We start from the raw sequence: 23,089 nt of genomic DNA, 5'->3' as shown, positions 1-23,089 counted from the left end.
GCGTCATGTTTTGATGGATGTTTATATTTATGTGATGATGTCTGCCTGTGTGGCAATCTATCCTAAACCATATCCTGATAAGCTTGGTTGTGGTATTGTGTGTGGGTGGTTGCTGATGCTTGTGCCATTATCCTTGTTTAATAAATGCCCCACTTTTTGTTGATCTGCGCACTTGCGTGTCTGAATTTGTGTGTATGTGTGACCGCGTATACGTGCTGATCAAAGTGGTTTAAAAATGCATAATTGAGGTGCCTCTGTCATCATATGTTTGTGATTATGAAAATGTGAGAATAATGATATTAATGTTTATCTCTGTGCATTTATGTGCCTGTGGGAGTCGACATGCAGGAGGGCATGTTGTATCCGTGTTCATGCATCTATGTCTGTATGCATTGTGCTCTATGAATGCATATGTATTTGTGTCCATTTGTGTGTTACCGTGTGTCTATGTTTTTCATGGTTATGTGTGAGTACCCAGTTCATCTGTGTATGAGCTTTTCTTTCGGTGCATGTCAGTTTTTGTAAGAGCTTAGCTGAATGTTCAAGTATCATTTGCATGTGTGGCTCTGTGCGTGTATGCGTATGTGGCGTCTTATTGAATGCACATCTGTGTGTGTGTGTACATAAATGTGTCTTTAGGTGAGAGCCTGCATATGTGTCTTTACGTGTGTCATTTGTGAGCATCTCTCTGTATCTGTGCGTGTTTCTGCTCTTATACCAGACTGCAATTTTTATTATTCTAATTTTATTGTTATAATTTTAATGGATTGGCCACAATTTGATCTGACCTTGGTGTTGTAGAAAACATTTCCCATCATCCTGAAGACATAAGCGTTTTATGAGCAACTCTTCTGTTGCAGTGAGAGAATTTCTGTCTCCGAGACAAAAGTTCTGAGTTCAAATCCCCACTGCCCCAGAGATAACATTTCTGAATATGTTTATTAGAAAATAGTGACTCGTGTTCTGTATTTGAAACAATGCAACATCAGGTGTTCGAATACTACAATTGATCCCATGTGCTCCAGAAAACGGAGGCAAGACTATGGAATACAAAACTGGGATGATACAAACACAGTTTCGGATTGTGGGAGTCACTGTTAATCATTTGTTAACAGGGCCAAGCATGTCCAACATGCTCCAAGGGTATTATTTTGCTTGGAAATTTTACATCTTCAAATAGTAAGCAAGAAGCTGAATGTTCCTGTTAGGAACTGGGTTACATTACAGAGGACCTCTACTGTGAAAACTCTGCACTGGGAGTAAGAGTACAGACCATTCATCGTTCCACTCTCCTCTTCCCTGTGCTCCACAACAACTTATCTTTTGGTTCTCTTTGGTGTGAAAGTGAAGATACATTCTGTCAACTCATGCGCTGGGGCAAGATCCTGGCAGTTTCCCAGAAACAAAGGTTACATTCAAATTGCTATGCACTCTTTACAATTGGTATCTCTTCAAGAGATTAAAAGTCTCTTAAATTTACATTTCCAATTGGTGCAATGTGGCAGTTTAAAACTGACGTGAATTTTGTAAGAATGGGTAAAAACAAGGACTGCAGATGCTGGAAACCAGATTCTAGATTAGAGTGGTACTGGAAAAGCCCAGCAGTTCAGGCAGCATCCGAGGAGCAGGAAAATCGATGTTTCATCAAGGGCTTTTGCCCGAAACGTCGATTTTCCTACTCCTCGGATGCTGCCTGAACTGCTATGCTTTTCCAGCAACACTCTAGCCTAAATTTTGTAAGAATGGCCAATCGGGGAATCAGGAACACGAAGTTCAAAACTCATGGTCTACCCTTAACGTAGAATGGACATTGTCCGATTTCAGAGGTAAAAACAATGACTGCAGATGCTGGAAACCAGATTCCGGATTAGTGGTGCTGGAAGAGCACAACAGTTCAGACAGCATCCAAGGAGCTTCGAAATCGATGTTTCGGGCAAAAGCCCTTCATCAGGAATAAAGACAGTGAGCCTGAAGCGTGGAGAGATAAGCTAGAGGAGGGTGGGGGTGGGGAGAAAGTAGCATAGAGTATAATGGGTGAGTGGGGGAGGGGATGAAGGTGATAGGTCAGGGAGGAGAGGGTGGAGTGGATAGATGGTAAAGGAGATAGGCAGGTAGGACAAGTCCGGACAAGTCATGGGGACAGTGCTGAGCTGGAAGTTTGGAAGTAGGATGAGGTGGGGGAAGGGGAAATGAAGAAATTGTTGAAGTCCACATTGATGCCCTGGGGTTGAAGTGTTCCGAGGCGGAAGATGAGGCGTTCTTCCTCCAGGCATCTGGTGGTGAGGGAGCGGCGGTGAAGGAGGCCCAGGACCTCCATATCCTCGGCAGAGTGGGAGGGGGAGTTGAAATGTTGGGCCACGGGGCGGTGTGGTTGATTGGTGCGGATGTTCCGGAGATGTACCCTCAAGCGCTCTGCTAGGAGGCGCCCAGTCTCCCCAATGTAGAGGAGACTGCATCGGGAGCAACAGATACAATAAATGATATTAGTGGATGTGCAGGTAAAACTTTGATGGATGTGGAAGGCTCCTTTAGGGCCTTGGATAGAGGTGAGGGGGGAGGCGTGGGCGCAGGTTTTACAGTTCCTGCGGTGGCAGGGGAAAGTGCCAGGATGGGACGATGGGTTGTAGGGGGGCGTGGACCTGACCAGGTAGTCACGGAGGGAACGGTCTTTGCAGAAGGCGGAGAGGGGTGGGGAGGGAAATATATCCCTGGTGGTGGGGTCTGTTTGGAGGTGGCAGAAATGTCGGCAGATGATTTGGTTTATGCGAAGGTTGGTAGGGTGGAAGGTGAGCACCAGGGGCGTTCTGTCCTTGTTGCGGTTGGAGGGGTTGGGTCTGAGGGCAGAGGTGCGGGATGTGGACGAGATGGGTTGGAGGGCATCTTTAACCACGTGGGAAGGGAAATTGCGGTCTCTAAAGAAGGAGGCCATCTGGTGTGTTCTGTGGTGGAACTGGTCCTCCTGGGAGCAGATACGGCGGAGGCGGAGAAATTGGGAATACAGGATAGCATTTTTGCAAGAGGTAGGGTGGGAAGAGATGTAATCCAGGTAGCTGTGGGAGTCGGTGTTTTTGTAAAAAACGTCAGTGTCAAGTCAGTCGTCATTAATTGAGATGGAGAGGTCCAGGAAGGGGAGGGAGGTGTCAGAGATGGTCCAGGTAAATTTAAGGTGAGGGTGGAATGTGTTGGTGAAGTTGATGAATTACTCAACCTCCTCGCGGGAGCACGAGGTGGCAGGTTGGATAAGGTACTTGGTGAAATCCTGCAATGAGTGAGCTTTACTCTGTTTCTCACCCAGGGTGTATCTGAGCAGCAACATTAACTGCACAAGACATACTTCCCAGACCTGTTATTAATCCAATTTAACTGTTGCACATTCTCCCCGTGTCTGTGTGGGTTTCCTCCGGGTGCTCCAATTTCCTCCCACAGTCCAAAGATGTGCAGGTTAGGTGAATTGGCCAAGCTAAATTGCCCATAGTGTTAGGTGCATTAGTCAGGGGTAAATGTAGGGGAATGGGTCTGGGTGGGTTGCTCTTCGGAGGCAGGTGTGGACTTGTTGGGCCGAAGGGCCTGTTTCCACACTGTAGGGAATCTAATCTAATCTCAACTGCACAGATGGAATAGAAGAGTAGGAAACAATTAATTCAGCGGTTGTGTATTTAACTCAAAACTGGAGGAAAAAAAACTTTATTACTTTTGTTGAATTATTAAATTAAACTTTGAGATTTTTATTGACATGAATTAACAGTGTCCATCAGTGCAAGCGAAATGTTTACAAAACTCGGTTTACCGCTGGATTTATTGACTGTTCTGTTGATGATCTTCAACGGAATCACTTCATGTCCCAGCACACAGGAGTAAGAAGCACTGCTGGCCCAGTCTTCCGCTGTAATGGATAACAGGCTGGACATGGAGAAGGAGGTGATGTCGCTCTCCGCTATTACCTCGGTGTTCTTGTAGTTACTGGGATTTACAGGCTCGCCATTGTTTGTCCACTTGATGAAGATCTCTCGGGGGGAGAAACCTCTCACTAAACAGGTGAGGGAGAGAACCCTTTCAGCGGAGATTTCTTCTGTTGGTGGCAGGAGCACAGACACTGATGGCTCCCGTGGATTAATCACTGCAAAATATTTGAGACAAATATAAATCAACTATAAAAATTCAGAATCAATATCGTGATTTCACTAAATATTAAAATATGCCATTTTTAATTTGGGATTTATTCACTTTCATGATCTAAAAGGAGCAGAATGGTATCCATGATGTTCAGTAAAAGATGTAAAAAGTTTAATTTGAAAGTCACCTCCATGTTTCCAGCCCACAGCGAGGACATTCTGGCCATTTGTCATTGCTGATGGTGACTTCACAACCCAGGCTTCTACCCACCTTGTCTGACTTAACCAGAATAGAATATCCTTTGGTCTGTCTCTTTCTTAATCAGCTACTTAGCTATCCTGCCATCAGAAGCATCATTAATGCTCCCAATGGTGTTTACTCATTACCAATCAAAGCCTGCCATTGATGTAACTGGATCTGGATCATACATGGGATCCTTTGTGTTTTAATCTCACCGCTCACCTTTCTCCTTGTGGATGGAGTCTCTCAGCGGAGTCGGTAGATTCTGTGGTACACATTCAAAAGTAACGCCACTCAGCCAGGCTTCAGTAGAAACATCTAATTTGCTGAACACGCTGTCGGGATTCTGTCCAGGCTGGTCAGCAATTTCTAATTTCAGAGGCTTCTTTTCTTGTATCCAGGTGACGCTGACTCCAGAAGGAAGATTGGACACAATGCAGGTTAACGTCACCGTCGCCTCCACTAAGACCTGTTCTCCTGGCGGCGGGAGGATTTTAACTGTGTAATCATGGCACACAGTATCTCCTATGAAACAGAAATCAAAATCAATGGAAAATGCCTCTTTAGGATGAAAACACCCACTCTTCAGGTTATTTCCTCACAAGGTGAAGTAACCACCTTTGAAATGGCAACTTCCAACTATTGCTGAAATGATGCTTACTATTGTTTATGTATTTTGATCTGTGAAAGCATTCGTGATTACCTATAACATAACCTGTGTAATTATTCCTAAAGAACACTGGCTTTGTAACAAGTGAAACCTGTGAAAAAAGTAAAATCATTGAAGATACCACAATGTAATCCATGAAGTTACCTTTCTTTCAGAGTTGGTCTCTCACTTAAGACCATCTATTGATATTTGGGACAAGAGTAATCTGTATATAATGAGTTCATTTCTATGTCCATGAACGTTACATGCAATACTGCTGGTCACGCTGAGTGCCAAATCAGATCCCGAATTTCGGACAAATTGTAATTAATTCTAATTATTGTCTTTGTCTTCCTGCATTTGCAGAGGTTCTAAAGTGTTACAGGAGCAGTGAATGGCCATGGAAATTCTGTTCATTATATTTAATGTGATCAAAAATACTTGGCATTATTGGTGTGAGATCATTCTCTAATTTATGAGGTTATTCCTCGTGGGCTGAATTTGGAGGAGATCTGAAAACAAGACACTGAGTGCAGCACTGGACATCATGAAGGACACCCATCCCCTCAAGTCTTTCCCTCCATTCAATGAGGTCATGACTGGTCTGTACATTCACTTTCTTTACCAAGCTGCATTTTTTACTTTCTTCATTGAACAAAAAAAACAAGCAGAAGCATCTTAAATTAATCTACAAACTCAATGGAAATGTGCACAGGTTTTATTCAGATGTCTAATACTCACTGTGTAAACATCTCCATCCCAAATTAGGCTGAATCAGCATGTCTCGAATTCCTAGTTCATTTATCCCAAGTGTAGCATTCCCACCAGAATTTATTCTCCTGGCTCACTCACTAATTACAGAGAGCGTCTTAAAGTAGCTCAGTGAGAGCACGTTTATCCCAGTTAATCAAATGTGAAACCCACTTGGTCTGTGGTCTGATCCCATAAATGAAGTTAAAGAGCTCAGTACCAGATATTAAAAAACCATCTGTGTCATACAATGCCCAAGGCTAACAAGTCATTCCTGAGCAGGAAATGAAGTATTGAACAAATTTTGATTTATTTTCAAGTAAAGGTCACTGCATATTTTTACCATGTCATTTTGAGACCACAAGATCATAAGAAAGAGGATCAGAATGAGGCATCTCTGGCACTGTGAGGCAGCAGTGCTAACCACCGTGACCAAAGGGCCTTTTCCTGTGCTCTATAAGGTGATTCTGTGAAAATTGTTATAAATAATGCCTTATTCATGTTAATCACAGATGTTCTGTTTATCTCAGTTCCCACAACACTTACCTGGACATGACATTTCTTTGCTCTTGTGTGACCCGCTGTGTTGAACCTCACAGTAGATTTTGCTGGGGCAATGTACCGCTGACCCGGGCAGGGTTAACTAGCTGCTCTGGGTGTAGGTTCCCTTCTTGTTTCTCACTGATGGGTAAGTCTTCAATCCAGTCGTGATTAGCTCCCCACCTTTCTTCCAGGTTACCTTGGTTACGGCAGGGGAATAGTCCATCGCCAAACAACCAAAGATCACAGAACCGGTGCTGTGGTCCTGACAGGAGGAGACCAGGCCATAAAGCGTGGGGGGAGATGATGTCTCTAGGATAGAATGACCAATTGAGCACATTAGTTCCTGTTAATTTGACCTTATCAGTTACTCAAATGTATCCTCAGCTGTAAACGTTTGGCAGTATGCTCCTGCTGAAGTCTACAGTATAACTGGTGGTTATTTTTGTTTCTTACCAGGTGCTGATCATGATCTATTGGTTCCCTCTTCAGAAACATTCCCTCTACCTTGGCCATTACCATATAATTTGGGAAGAAGAACATCTGAATCCACCACCAGTAATTGTTTGAAAATCGCACCAACTGACACTTCCACTGGATTGCAAGTGAAGAGCAGAGAGGTTTCACAAAATACAAACCAAAGAAATGCGGATTCATCGAAATTCTACAGTGTGTGCAAACAGGCCATTTGGCCCAACAAATCCACACCCACCCTCTGAAAAGTAACCCATCCAGACCCATTCCCCTACCCTATTACTCTACATTTAACCCTGACTAATGGACCTAACCTCCCAATCCCTGAACATGGCCAATTCACCCAGATTGCATATCTTTGGACTTTGGGAGGAAACCCACACAGACATGGGGAGAATGTGCAAACTCGATACAGATAGTCACCCGAGGCTGGAATCGAACCAGAGTCCCTAGCGCTGTGAGGCAGCAATGCTAACCATGGAACCAGCGTGCCGCCCCACTAGGCACCATGCTGCTGGAAATCAGAAACAAAAACAGAAATTGCTAGAAAACCCCAACAGCTGGCAGTATCTCTGGACAGAAATCAGAGTGAACAGTTCAGATCCAGTGAGCCTTCCTCATGTATCAATACAAGGCAGAATGTTCTCTCTGGGAGGAAGGTCACTGCAGCAGCAGCAGCAGCAGCACAGGCAGGAGCTGGGCACTGGGACTGGGAGGATGGCTCTCACAACTGACCTCATGCCAATTGGCTGGAAGTTGAAACTTCTAATTTATAATTATCTTAATTCTGGAGGCCTCTGAAAAATGGAGGACCATTAAGGTCAGAGACTTTGAAGCATTACAGCTCACTGAGCTGACTATTTACGTCAATATGATTTGAGAAATTAACAGGTACTCTTTAACTTTAATAACTATCAAACTGACATACAGTTCACCACCAAAACTCTCATCTCTCAGACTAACCACTCCCTGTTTGTCTTGACCTAAATTCCCACCCACATTGACAAACCTTACTCTGTTACTCACCCATTCATGCCCTGAATACACCACCCCTATCACAAGAAACACATCCAAGGCAATCCATATTGGTAGTGTAGATGAGCAGAGAGATCCTGGTGTCTGTGTACATCGATCCCGAAAAGTTGCCAGTCAGGTTGATAGGGTTGTTAAGAAGGCATACTTTGAGTTGGCTTTCATTGGTAGAAGAACTGAGTTTCAAAACCATGAGGTCATGCTGCAGCTGTACAAAACTCTGGTGTGGCCGCAGTTGGAGTCTTGAGCACACTTCTGGTCACCACATTATAGGAAGAATGTGGAAGCTTTGGAAAGAGTTCAGAGGAGGTTTACCAGGATGTTGTCTGATATGGCGGGAAGGTCTTATGAGGAAAGGATGAGCGACTTGAGGCTGTTTTTGTTTGAGAGAAGGTTGAGAGGTGACTTAATTGAGACATATAAGATAATCAGAGGGTTAGATGGGGTGGACAGTGAGGCTCTTTTTCCTTGGATGGTGATGGCTATCAGGAGAGGACATAACTTTAAATTGAGGGCAGGTAGATAAATGTCAGAGGTTGTTTCTTTACTCAGAGTAGTAGGGACGTGGAATGCACTGCCTGCAACAATAGTATCCTCGCAACTTTAAGGGCATTTAAAATGTCATTGGATAAACATATGGATGAAAATGGAATAGTGCAGGATCGATAGGCTTCAGATTGGTTCCACAGGTCGGCACAACATCGAGGGCCGAAGGGCCTATACTGCACTGGAACATTCTACTTTCTATAATCCAGGTGGACATATAAACTCAATTCCTTTCACGCAATTCCACTCCTGCCACCCTGCACCTGGTCCATGTTGAATCTGGCCCTTACTGGACCTGGCACCATTATTTTCACAACTTCTGACAGAACCCCACTCCCCCAGACATGACCTCAGCCCTTGGTCACTGACATCTCAACTTACCCAAGTCAACCTGAGCACTTTGCTTCCTAGCTCCTTTCACATCTGTCCTTTACCACCTGCCATTTTGCCAGACTCTGAGCTTTGTATTTTGAAATCACATCCACCTACTACTTCATTACAGTGACCTTCTACCCACTGAAACAGCCTGGCACCCTGCCCATCTCTCCACTAACCAGCCTGGCACCCTGCCAATCCCTCCACTAACCAGCCTGGCACCCTGCCAATCTCACCACTAACCAGCCTGGCACCCTGCCAATCTCACCACTAACAAGCTTTGCAAAGACAGACCTCCGACATTTCAGCTCAAATATCCCTCACCTACCAAACACAATGTGACCAAATTATCCTTGTGACCATTACCATTTGCCTTGATGCCACCCTGCCAGACAGGGTGCATGCAAGCTTACCCAGCAGCCACCCAACACCTCACAACCTACCAGCCCAAACCCTCCCACATTCCCAATCTATCCCCTCACTAGCTCACCAGCTTCCAACTTTGAGCCTACTTTGGGTCCAGCCCATTCATGCTGACCAGAGTTCCCAAATTAAACTCATTCCATTTGTCTCCCTTTGGCACATATCCATCCAAACCTATCCAGCTCCTGCACCTGTCCAAATGTCTTCTACATGTTGTACCTATCTCTGCATTTACCACTTCTTCTGGCAGTTCATTCCAATGTCTGGTACAGTTACAACATGAAACCCTAACCGCTTCACTCAATGCTCTGACCAATGAAGGCACATGTGCCAAACACCTTCAATATGCTAGCTACTTGAGACAATGCTTTCATGAATCTATGAGTCTGATCCCCCACTTCCCTCGGTTCAACATCACTACCCAGTGCCCTACCATTAACTCTGTAAGAATCGTGTATCTGAACCCCCAGGTCTCTGTTCGACAAAACTACCTAGTGCCCTACCATTAATTCTGTAAGTTGTGACCTGATTTATCTTCTCAAAAAGCAACACGTCGTATTCATTTAAATTAAACTCCATCTGCCACTCCTCAACCCACTGGCCCAGCAGATCAAGATCTCGTTGTACTTTTAGATAACTTTCACTGCCAATTGTACCACCAATTTTGGTGTCATGTGCAAACTTACAAATCATGCCCCATTCAATGTTTTCAAGACTTTTAACCAATATTGTACCCTGCTTGCCTTTTTCCCCACATACCTGTAACATTTTTTTAAGGATTGAAGGAACCTATCTCCTTCTTGAAATCATTTAATGTTTTGACCTCAATCAATTTCTGTGGCGGAGAACTCCAAAGGTTCACCATTCTTTCGTTGAACAATCGTATTCAATTTTATCAGGTGTTGGAAAGACTGGTGAGCAGCAAGATTTAGGATGGTCCCATGAATGGAATAGCATTCTGGAGGGACTGAGGTGCCTTCTTCAGCTTCTAATTTGTATGCTGACATGTCCCTTCGGCAGCATGTTCCAAAACTCTGATCTTTGAGGATGCGGACGTGCATGCATGTAAATGAGAGCTTTCCTCCAAATTAGACTCCATCTTGACTTGCAACTATTTCCCTTCCCCTTTGCTCTTCCTTGCTCACAGCCATGGGACTCACTTTCTAACAGTGCTGTGAATGTCCTTATACCACACAAACTTCAGCAATTCAAGTTGGCTGATGACGACTGGTTTCTCAAGGAGATATAAAAAGTCTGGCACTTCCACACCTGTCTAGAGATGCAGATAATCACTGGAAGAATTGAAAATTATTTGAGGGACTTGTGAATGGTTTCCTTCTGTGTGGTTTGATTGTGTTTTCACTGAACAAACAGTGCTACTTGATAAGACTACTTACAGTGTGGAAACAGGCCCTTCGGCCCAACAAGTCCACACCGACCCGCCAAAGCGCAACCCACCCAGACCCATTCCCTATATTCACCCCTTCACCTAACACTACGGGCAATTTAGCATGGCCAATTCACCCACATTTTTGGACTGTGGGAGGAAACCAGAGCACCCAGAGGAAACCCACGCAGACACGGGGAGAATGTGCAAACTCCACACAGAGACTCGTCTGAGGTGGGAATTCTTAATCACATAATGGGAATGAACCTTCCCTAATTTTTAGCACGGCAACCACAAATTATATTTCTTTATTCCAGGCAGGTATAATGTTAAATTATTGGAATATGATGACTGGGATGTTTAAATGGGAAATTATCTGAAATTTGAAGCTTATTTTCATGACCAATTAATTTCAGCCTCATTGTGTCACTTTAGCTTCTCACCAAAATGTCTTTCAAAAACGGTGTCTCCCTTTGTTATGGGCAGTTGAATCATTAAATCTGGGATAGTTTTTGCTTGTTAATCAAAGGTGGTAAAGAGTTTTAGCCAAAGGGAGGCCTGTGGAGTTAGCGCGCAGATGCACCATGATCTCAGTAAGTGGTGGAACAGCTCAAGGGATTGAGTGCCCTTCTCCTGCCCCTTCCTATCATTGTGTCATTTGTTAGGCTAGCACTGGCAGTGAACACTTTTTATTAAAATATTTTAGCAAATTAATTGTTTCACACATTCTTTAATAAACTTCTGTTGATTACAGGTATTTGGAATGGGAGTATTGACATTCTCTACTTGAGTGATCATAATAACTCCCACCCAATTACAGCAGCCACTGCTCTCTGGGGTGTGTTGTTACTTCATGCTCGTTTCTTGTAAAACTACAGCTTGAGATCTGTGCGCTCACATTCAACGATTCTCTGATATTAAATATCTCTGAACATTCTCAATTTGTTCAAATGCATTTTCTCTCTGAACAACTTGTTTCATTGAACAGAACATTTTTTAAAAATGAAACAACAAACTTTGAATGCTAGAAAACTGAAAATAAAGACAGAAATTTCTGAAGAAACTCAGCATGTCTAGCGGCTCCTGTGGAGAGAAAGCAAGGTTAACGTTTCACACCTAGAAACCCCCTCTTCAGCAAATTGTTTTCATGTTTTTGGCACAAGAACTCACACCTGTTGAGTTAGACAGCGATTGCGTTTGCTTGACTCCTGTTGGAAAAGGATTCTTAGCAGAGGTACTAGATGATCTGAGACAGCGATTGAAGACCATTTGAAAAGCTATCACCATCTGCTGCAAGTGTTGGATTCAGCGGAAACCCCACCGTACTGAACAATCACATTCAGCCACAGCACTGGTTTAATATAATGCAACACAGCCTAAGACTAATCTAATCAAATATGCTTCGAAAACAATTCATTGCGGATTAGTTATAAATTATATTGTTTGAACAGCAAGTCAAAAAGCTGGGATTTTTTTGAGGACTTACTCCATTAACCCCAGCTAGCGATGCCCAAAAGCTTGTGAACAAATATTGATTTGGAAAAAGCTGCTGAACGCCAAAATTCTGTTTAATATCTAAGAGACACAAGTCAGAACAGTGATTGATTAGATTTCACCACCTTCTGTGAGTGGAATTCTAACAACACCCAACATAACTCAATATTCTTTTTTTCACGAATTAACCTGATAAGAGACGGTATTACATATCTCTCTAACAGGTTGTAAATGAATACAGGCCACCTGGCTCAGAGTGAGGGACATTACTATAACATCACAACAGATCTGAACACAATGAGCTCCACACTATCTTGGAGAACACAGCCTACCTGTTTGACAGTGCATAAACCATGTTAATCATTAACACCTTCCAACAACCGAGATTGTTCCAGAATGATTACATAATCAAAGTAGCACTGCAACAATTATCCAAGAATACTTTGGCAGCATCTCTGAATTGTTCAAAGTCTCTGGGAACTACGGAGGAATAAAACTAGGAATTGTGTTACCATAAATTCACTGTCACTGGATTTCAACCTAGAACTCCCTTTCTCTTACCCCTGTGAATGTTGCTGCACCAGATGGTCTACTAAGTTTAAAAATAGATTAAAATGTTTTGAAGTGTGTCATGACCGTTGCCAGTGACATTAAAAGCTCATGGTAGGTTTTCAAATAATAAGATCCAAAATAATTTCTGATTCTACACTGTGCCACTAAACACATCCCAGCCACAAAGAAAATAAGCAACATATTTCCCTTTGCCTCGCTCAATCACATATCTCTTGTTGCCAGCAAGCAATTTCAAAACTCTTGCAATCTGCCTTTTGTTACTGAAGTGTTCATTCTGATTGGAACAACTTAGTCAGGGCTCTCAATGCTGGGGCACCTAATCAAATATTGCATTTCTGGCAGATATAAGTGGTTTTGAAGCATGAGATGAAATTGAACTGCCTGAGATTCAGGTATCTGAACCGGACAATGTGAAAATTGTCAGGACCGGTTGACAAGTTAGTCGGAGATAGCACTGAAACAAACTGGACAACAGTCTTGATCCTAGCAGATACATCTGCTCAATTCCTCACGTCAAATATATTCACTGTAATTTAACATTCATCATAGGAACTAACCAGAGGATAGCCATTAATGTGAACGAGAATGTATTCACAATGAACATAGATAACCACCGACTTAATAAACTTAGTAAGTCACTGTAATCAACAAAATTATTGAGGTGGGACATATTGCCAATTTAAGCAAAACTCTGGAGGAAATGGATTATTCTCTAAATTATCTTTGCATATTCTTAAAACATGTCTTGAACTTTGGAGATTTTGCATGCACAGCATAAAGCCAATACTGCATTCCAGTGTGGAAATGCATTTCTGTTGAAGAAATTAGGGCAAGTATTTCCTGTCAGGTTTGCTTTACAATGGCAAGTTCATTTTCTTGTTCGCTGCTTTGTAATGAACGAAAATGTTAGTAAAGGTATGAATTGAAAACATGTTTCTGTCCAGAGGTGCCCGCTTTAACTGATGTCTAAATAAATGTGGGTGGCACGGGGTAGCTCAGTGGTTCGTACTGCTGCCTCACAGCACCATGGACCCAGGTTTGATTCCAGTACGTAACCCACCCAGAGCCATTCCCCCTACCCTATACTTACCCCTGACTAATGCACCCTAACCTACCCATCCCTGAACAGTGTTCACTTTAGCACAGCCAATTCACCTAACCCGCACAGTGGGAGGAAACTGGAGCACCCAGAGGAAACCCACACAGACACAGGGAGAATGTGCAAACTCCACACAGACTGTCACCCGAGGGTGAAATCAAACAGAGGCCCCTGGCGCTGTGAGGCAGCAATGCTAACCACTGAGCCACCGCGCTGCCCTGTGAGTTAATGAGTGGATTATTGTATTTAATTCGGAATTTGGCCTTGGTCACATAATTCACGATAGCAATTGTTTCTGAAAGAATGATTCTTCAGTTGATATTTTGTTGTAAAATGTAACTTTTTATTTAAAACGCACAGATTGGGAACACCTAAAGCACTGTGCAGATTAAATTATTCAGTTAACCTTTATTCTTTTTCCCTGCAAATCCAGCTTAATCAGGGATATAACAATTTATTATCTCAAATTAATTGTGAAACTGATCAAAGCAGTGCAACTGATCTGTTCTTCATCGAAATATTTTGAGCAGAATTTCCAAATGGTCTTTGCCAATGATCTTTTCCAGCCAAAAAGCTTGGGTGTAGTGTACCGTGGAATTGAAATATGTTTCTTGGTTAATTATAACATAGGCATAGAGCAAGAACTATTAGAACATTATACTTTTGAAATTCTATTTATTTTTTCTTTATGACTTGTAAACTATTTGAAGACAGACCTTGTGATTGAGCTAGACAGTTAGATTAGATCCCCGACAGTGTGGAAACAGACCCTTCAGCCCAACAAGTCCACACCGACCCTCTGAAGAGTAACCCACCTTGACCCATTTCCCTACGTTTACCCCTGAGTAATGCACCTAACATAATGGGCAATTTAGCATGGCCAATTCACCTAACCTGCACATCTTATTGATTGTGGGAGGAAACCGGAGCACGCAGAGGAAACCCACACAGACACAGGGAGAATGTGCAAACTCCACACAGACAGTCACCCGAGGGTGAAATCAAACAGAGGCCCCTGGTGCTGTGAGGCAGCAATGCTAACCACTGAGCCACTGTGCCGCCCTGATTTGAGCTCTGAATTTGGAATGGAAAGAGTGGATTAGATTAATCCTTAATTATTGATTCTAAGTGAAAATCACACCCTAAGGTATCTGTTTTCCCTCCATTTCCAAAACCTTTGCGATCTGCTTTTAACTTAACATTAAGCTTTATGAAATTTCAACTCACATGCTGATTGCATTGAATAAGGAAACTGGAGCGGTTGACTTGTTACCAACCATATAAACAGTGTGATAACAATGTAGAAACCAGAAACAGTTTCCCAAATATAACAAATTTAATGTTACCCAAGCACATTTCCTCCTCAACAGAACAAAGATCACCAAACCACAACACTGAGGAACACCGATGTGTTTGCAGCAGAACTGGCTCTGCAAACATTTTCAACAGAACCAAGAACATGATGTCACCTCACAAAAAAATCTCACATTGAACTCTAACAAAACCGCTCAGTATCACGCAAACTAATGATTAAATTGAATAGAAATAAGAAATCATAACAGCAGTCTTGCTTGTGAGGGAACTTACTTAACAACATGTAAAACTTTAATGTTTCCAGCAACAGTTCAATTTAGTTCCATACTGTACACCTTTTCTGAGCATGACAATCTTGTGCAGTGCACAGTAGAGCAGTTGAAGGCATATATTGATTAATCACTTTAAGGTCAAAACAAAATTAGTTCAATGGACAAACATGACCACATTATAATTGTGTGTTATAGTAAGTTTAGTTTCAATTATGTAATCTGTTCAATTCTGCAGTTTCAGATCTGAGTCCCAAATTTTATTTTGAATGAAGCAACTCAAAACAAATTTTTACTTAGTTTACAATCAGAACTGAGATTTTAAAAAAACGTCAATGCACTAAAATGTTATTTTCATTTCTCACATTTCCGTGTTTCTGCCTTAAGTTGGTTTTCAAACAGATGGTTTTCAATCAAGCAGAGAAAAAAATTTCCATACGAGTTTAACAAATGCAGAAACGATTCAGGAAAAACAAATAACTTCACAAATATTGGTATTTAAAAGTAATCCAGAAAGACCACCTCCTCACCAGAAAGAAAACACCAATTTCTGAAAGCATGAAAACTCAGATCAATTCCACAAACTGAATAAGAATCCAATCAACTCAATGCAACAGAATCAAGGAAAATAAAATCAGAATGGAATCAACTCAGAGCAACAGATTTAAATGAATGATAATCAGAATCCAACCAATTCGATTCAACAGAATCAAATAAAACAAATTCAAAAGCCAATCAGTGCAATTCAACAAAATCAAGTAAAAACAAAGTCAGAATCCAATCAATTCAGGTCAACCAAATCAAATAAAACACACTCAGAATTTAATCATCAGAATTAAATATAGCACCGCAAGAAAATTTTATGACAGTTTCGAACCTGCTTGTCATCAAAAAAATTAACCAAATAAACAACAAAATACAATCATGGTAAGAACATTATGTATACGGGGAATATATTCAAGAAATTAATAATGATGGTATTGGACCTCAAGAAATAGACTTTGTGGAGTGCCTCAGAGATGGATTCTTAGAGCAGCTGGTGCTGGAGCCGACCAGGGAGAAGGCAATTCTGAATCTGGTATTGTGTAATGAACCAGAATTGGTCAGAGACCTCGAAGTGAAGGAACCATTGGGAAGTAGTGATCATAATACAATAAGCTTCAGTCTGCAATTTGAGAGGGGGAGGGTACAATCGGAAGTGACAGTACTTCTGTTGAATAAAGGGAACTATGGAGCTATGAGGGAGGAGCTGGCCAAAGTTCAATGGTGCAATACCTAAGCAGGGATGACAGTGGAGGAACAATGGCGGATATTTCTGTGTATAATGCAGAAGTTGCATGATCAGTTCATTCCAAAAAGGAAGAAAGATCCTAGGAGGAGGCATGGGTGGCCGTGGCTGACGAGGGGAGTTAAGAAACATAGAAAGTTAAAAGAGAAAAAGTATAACATAGCAAAGATAAGTGGGAAAACTGAGGACTGGGAAGCTTTTAAAGAGCAACAGAGGTTTACTAAGAAGGAAATACGCAGAGGAAAAATGAGGTACGAAGGTAAACTGGCCAAGAATATTAAGGAGGATAGTAAAAGCTTTTTTAGGGATGTGCAAGGCAAAAAAAATGGTTAGGACAAAAATTGGGCCCTTGAAGACAGAAACAGGGGAATATATTACTAGGAACAAAGAAATGGCAGAGGAATTAAATGGGTACTTCAGATCCGTGTTCACTGGGGAAGACACAAGCAATCTCCCTGAGGTAACAGTGGCTGAAGGACCTGAACTTAAGGGAATTTATATTTGCCAGGATTTGGTGTTAGAGAGACTGTTAGGTCTGAAGTTTGATAAGTCTCCGGGGCCTGATGGTCTGCATCCCAGGGTACTGAAGGAGGTGGCTCGGGAAATCGTGGATGCGTTGGTGATTATTTTCCAGAGTTCAATAGATTCGGGGTCGGTTCCTGAGGATTGGAGGGTGGCTAATGTTATACCACTTTTTAAGAAAGGTGGGAGAGAGAAAGCAGGAAATTATAGACCAGTTAGTCTGACCTCAGTGGTGGGAAAGATGCTGGAGTCTATTATAAAGGATGAAATTACGGCACATCTGGATAGTAATAACAGGATAGGACAGAGTCAGCATGGATTTATGAAGGGGAAATAATGCTTGACTAATCTTCTTGAATTTTTTGAGGATGTAACTATGAAGTTGGACGAGGGAAATCCAGTAGATGTAGTGTACCTGGACTTTCAGAAAGCTTTTGATAAAGTCCCACATAGGAAGTTAGTGAGTAAAATTAGGGCGCATGGTATTGGGGGCAAAGTACTAGATTGGATTGAAAATTGGTTGGCTAATAGGAAACAAAGGGTCGTGATAAACGGCTCCATTTCAGAATGGCAGGCAGTGACCAGTGGGGTACCGCAGGGATCCGTGCTGGGACCACAGCTTTTTTCAATATATGTTAATGATATAGAAGATGGTATCAGCAATAACATGAGCAAATTTGCTGATGATACAAAGCTGGGTGGCAGGGTGAAATGTGATGAGGATGTTAGAAGAATACAGGGTGACCTGGACAAGTTAGGTGAGTGGGCAGATGCATGGCAGGTGCAGTTTAATGTGGATAACTGTATGGTTATCCACTTTGGTAGCAAGAACAGGAAGGCAGACTACTACCTAAATGGAATCAATTTATGTAAAGGGGCAGTACAGAGAGATCTGGGTGTTCTTGTACACCAGTCAATGAAGGCAAGCATGCAGGTACAGCAGGTAGTGAAGAAGGCTAATAGCATGCTGGCCTTCAGAATAAGAGGAATTGAGTATAGAAGCAAAGAGGTGCTTCCGCAGCTGTACAGGGCCCTGGTGAGACCACACCTGGAGTACTGTGTGCAGTTCTGGTCTCCAAATTTGAGAAAAGACATTCTGGCTATTGAGGGAGTGCAGCGTAGGTTCACGAGGTCAATTCCTGGAATGGCAGGATTACCTTACACTGAAAGATTGAAGCGACTGGGCTTGTATACCCTTGAGTTTCGAAGATTGAGAGGGGATCTGATCGAGACGTATAAGATTATGAAAGGATTGGACACTCTGGCAGTAGGAAACATATTTCCACTGATGGGTGAGTGCCGAACCAGAGGACACAGCTTAAAAATACGGGGTAGACCATTTAGGACAGAGCTCAGGAGAAACTTCTTTACCCAGAGAGTGGTGGCTGTGTAGAATGCTCTGCCCCAGAGGGCAGTGGAGGCCCACTCTCTGGATTCATTTAAGAAAGAGTTGGATAGAGCTCTCAAAGATAGTGGAATCAAGGGTTATGGAGATAAGGCAGGAACAGGATACTGATTAGGAATGATCAGCCATGATTATATTGAATGGCGGTGCAGGCTCGAAGGGCTGAATGGCCTACTCCTGCACCTATTGTCTATTGTCTATTTATATGACCATCGGGAGGAGCAGGTTTACACCTTTCGCCTGTTGGTGTCCTGCTGGAGGCTGAGACCGGATCCTGGTATCAGCTTGCACAGCCCAAACACATGGCCTTATGAGGTTATGCTTAAACACAAGCATATACACATCTTGGGATATTTGTTTTGCTGAATTGCTTCTTTGGAAGTTTTTTTTTAATAGTGGAAATAAAATTGAGTAGCTTCAGGTCTGTTTCAGGTGACAGTTGCAAGTACTTTGTTTAAAAAAAACAAAACAAATTCAATGGGAAGTGTAAGGTATAGGGTTAAATTGTGCAGAATAAGGAACAGGTGTTGTTTCTGCAAAAGTTTACATTATACAATTAGGCTGCGCATGCAATTACTAAACAGTGAGAAGCGAAAACAGGTAGAATTATCTGTGACTAATGGGGCAGAGCGACCGTGTAGCAGGATGTTCCAGGCATAGGAAAAAAGAAGAAGCGAAAACAGGTAGAATTATCTATGACTAATAGGGCAGAGCGACCGTGTAGCAGGATGTACCAGTAACAGGAGAATAGTGTGCCAGTCTCAGGAGGGATGTGGACAACGGATAGAATTTAGTTTGGCAGGATGATCGCACGAAGACAGCAAACTATGCCAGGATAGTCACATATAAGGAATGAGATAACTTAGAGTAAGGGGCTACAGGCTTAGAGTAATGGGAGAAGTTAGACAAAGGTGGAGTGAAGCTAGAAATTGTGATAGGCTACACACTACAGTAAAAGTAACCAATGGAGTGAAAGGGGAGACCGAGAGACGCAGCTGAACAGCATAAATCAGAATGTAACCCTCAGATCAGGGTGCTTACTTGTTAGGTACCCGTTCTTGCAAGTGCGTATCACTAAAATTCGCTGCTTCAGAATTTGACTTGGACTGAAATTTATAAATATATGAGTTTTGTTTCTTACAATTTGGGGGCTCGTCTGGGATGTCCATCATCACCAGTGGGGTAGGCAACATCGATGGTTGGGAAGATGCATCCCATTCCTTTTGGAACGGTCCTGAGTTCCTCGGCGGTGGGTTTCCCCTTCTGGTTGACTGATTGAGATCTGATGACAGTCTATCTGAGATGGAAATGTGTTGCTGGAAAAGCGCAGCAGGTCAGGCAGCATCCAGGGAACAGGAGAATCGACGTTTTGGGCATTAGCCCTTCTTCAGGAATGAGGGAATTTGGTCCAGCAGGCTAAGATAAAAGATAGGGAGGAGGGACTTGGGGGAGGGGCGTCGGACATGTGATAGGTGGAAAGAGGTCAAGGTGAGGGTGATAGGTCAGACTGGGGTGGGGGCGGAGAGGTCGGGAAGAAGATTGCAGGTTAGGAAGGCGGTGCTGAATTTGATGGATTTGACTGAGACAGGCTGGGGGGAGGGGAAATGAGGAAACTGGTGAAATCCGAGTTCATCCCTTGTGGTTGGAGGGTTCCTAGCCGGAAGATGAGGCGTTCTTCCTCCAACCGTCGTTTCGCTGTGGTCTGACGATGGAGGAGTCCAAAGACCTGCATATCCTTGGTGGAGTGGGAGGGGGAATTGAAATGTTGAGCTACAGGGTGGTTGGGTTGGTTGGTCCGGGTGTCCCAGAGGTGTTCCCTGAAACGCTCCGCAAGTAGGCGGCCCGTCTCCCCAATATAGAGGAGGCCACATCGGGTGCAAAGGATGCAATAGATGATATGTGTGGAGGTACAGGTAAATCTGTGGCCGATATGGAAGTTTCCTTTGGGGCCTTGGAGGGAGGTGAGGGGGGAGGTGTGGGCGCAAGTCTTGCACCTCCTGCGGTTGCAGGGGAAGGTACCGGGAGTGGATGTTGGGTTGGTGGGGGGTGTGGATCTGACGAGGGAGTCACGGAGGGAGTGGTCTTTACGGAATGCTGATAGGGGAGGGGAGGGAAATATATCCTTGGTGGTGTGGTCCGTTTGGAGGTGGCGGAAATGGCGGCGGATGATGCGCTGTACATGGAGGTTAGTGGGGTGATAGGTGAGGACCAGTGGGGTTCTGTCCTGGTGGCGGTTGGAGGGGCGGGGTTTAAGGGCGGAGGAACGGGAAGTGGAAGAGATGCGGTGGAGGGCATCGTCGACCACGTCGGGGGGGAAATTGCGGTCCTTGAAGAAGGAGGCCATCTGGGATGTGCGTTTTTGGAACTGGTCCTCCTGGGAGCAGATGCGGCGGAGTCGAAGGAATTGGGAGAATGGGATGGCATTTTTACAGGGGGCAGGATGGGAGGAGGTGTAGTCCAGGTAGCTGTGGGAGTCGGTTGGTTTGTAGTAGATGTCCGTGTTGATTTGGTCGCCTGAGATAGAAATAGAAAGGTCGAGGAAGGGGAGGGAGGAATCTGAGACTGTCCAGGTGATTTTGAGGTCAGGGTGGAAGGTGTTGGTGAAGTGGATGAACTGTTCAACCTCCTCGTGGGAGCACGAGGCGGCGCCGATACAGTCATCGATGTAGCGGAGGAAAAGGTGGGGGGTGGGGCCAGTGTAGTTGCGGAAGATGGATTGTTCCACATATCCTACGAAGAGGCAGGCATAGCTGGGGTCCATGCGGGTGCCCATGACTACTCCTTTCGTCTGGAGGAAGTGGGAGGATTGGAAAGAGAAGTTGTTCAGGGTGAGGACCAGTTCAGTCAGTCGAAGGAGGGTGACCAGTTCAGTCAGTCGAAGGAGGGTGACCAGTTCAGTCAGTCGAAGGAGGACCAGTTCCAAAAACGCACATCCCAGATGGCCTCCTTCTTCAAGGACCGCAATTTCCCCCCCGACGTGGTCGACGATGCCCTCCACCCCATCTCTTCCACTTCCCGATCCTCCGCCCTTAAACCCCGCCCCTCCAACCGCCACCAGGACAGAACCCCACTGGTCCTCACCTACCACCCCACTAACCTCCATGTACAGCGCATCATCCGCCGCCATTTCCGCCACCTTCAAACGGACCCCACCACCAAGGATATATTTCCCTCCCCTCCCCTATCAGCATTCCGTAAAGACCACTCCCTCCGTGACTCCCTCGTCAGATCCACACCCCCCACCAACCCAACCTCCACTCCCGGCACCTTCCCCTGCAACCGCAGGAGGTGCAAGACTTGCGCCCACACCTCCCCCCTCACCTCCCTCCAAGGCTCCAAAGGAAACTTCCATATCCGCCACAGATTCACCTGTACCTCCACACATATCATCTATTGCATCCTTTGCACCCGATGTGGCCTCCTCTATATTGGGGAGACGGGCCGCCTACTTGCGCAGCGTTTCAGAGAACACCTCTGGGACACCCGGACCAACCAACCCAACCACCCTGTAGCTCAACATTTCAATTCCCCCTCCCACTCCACCAAGGATATGCAGGTCTTTGGACTCCTCCATCGTCAGACCACAGCGAAACGACGGTTGGAGGAAGAACGCCTCATCTTCCGGCTAGGAACCCTCCAACCACAAGGGATGAACTCCGATTTCACCAGTTTCCTCATTTCCCCTCCCCCCAGCCTGTCTCAGTCAAATCCATCAAATTCAGCACCGCCTTCCTAACCTGCAATCTTCTTCCCGACCTCTCCGCCCCCACCCCAGTCTGACCTATCACCCTCACCTTGACCTCTTTCCACCTATCACATTTCCGACGCCCCTCCCCCAAGTCCCTCCTCCCTATCTTTTATCTTAGCCTGCTGGACCAACTTCCCTCATTCCTGAAGAAGGGCTAATGCCCGAAACGTCGATTCTCCTGTTCCCTAGATGCTGCCTGACCTGCTGCGCTTTTCCAGCAACACATTTCCATCTCTGATCTCCAGCATCTGCAGACCTCACTTTCTCCTCAAAGACAGTCTATCTGAACCAGGCGAAAGGTTGTAAGTAGGCACAGGGAGCCAGGCAACTCCAAGCATGGACCAAAGAAGGAAAAGAGATTTTTAAATGCTGCCTTGGTGGCTGGGATTGAGTTCTAGTAGTTAATAAGTGTCTAATGAAGGACCTCAATATGGGCTGTGCCGGGGGTAAAGTAAAAGCCTCTGGGGGATAAAAAAGGAAATGGAGGCGGGGTCCCTGACAACATACCTCCAGAAAGTTTGTTGGGCAAGATGTTGTGAAATTGGAAAAATTATACTTGCACAAGGGAAAACGATAGGAAAAAGATGATTAAATATTGTTGCTTTGTATGGACTAAGGAATCCATTCTTCGTCCCGCCGTCTTCTGGCCCAAGTATGGGTCAGATGAAGACTATGTTTGTAAATATTAGAATTTTTATGTCAACAGAAAACAGCCTTTCAGTCAGGAGGGATCATATTAAGCTTTGTGTTGGAAGGGCTAGTAGCTGAAGGGCTACTGAGGATACACTTCGTAACTAAATCATGGCCAGATATCCAGAAAATTCAGAAAATAGATGGGTGGAGTGAGA

The 23,089-nt window shown here is 44.1% G+C and overlaps 1 gene segment (V, D, J or C); it reads right to left on the bottom strand.

Annotated features, from left to right (window-relative positions):
- LOC122552334 (Ig heavy chain C region-like) overlaps positions 1 to 23,089 on the bottom strand; it is a 64,876-nt gene that overhangs the window by 2,795 nt on the left and 38,992 nt on the right. Inside the window, 3 exon segments of the C gene segment in view lie at positions 3,851 to 4,117; positions 4,576 to 4,878; positions 6,299 to 6,604. Coding sequence covers positions 3,851 to 4,117; positions 4,576 to 4,878; positions 6,299 to 6,311 — 583 coding nt within the window.

This window comes from Chiloscyllium plagiosum, unplaced genomic scaffold (genome assembly GCF_037043375.1).
Source record: "Chiloscyllium plagiosum isolate Xiang-an unplaced genomic scaffold, Cpla_swu_hap1 HiC_scaffold_31, whole genome shotgun sequence".
NCBI lineage: Eukaryota > Metazoa > Chordata > Chondrichthyes > Orectolobiformes > Hemiscylliidae > Chiloscyllium > Chiloscyllium plagiosum.
The sequence above is the reverse complement of the archived record's forward strand: the minus strand, read 5'-3'. Positions and strand labels throughout refer to the sequence as shown.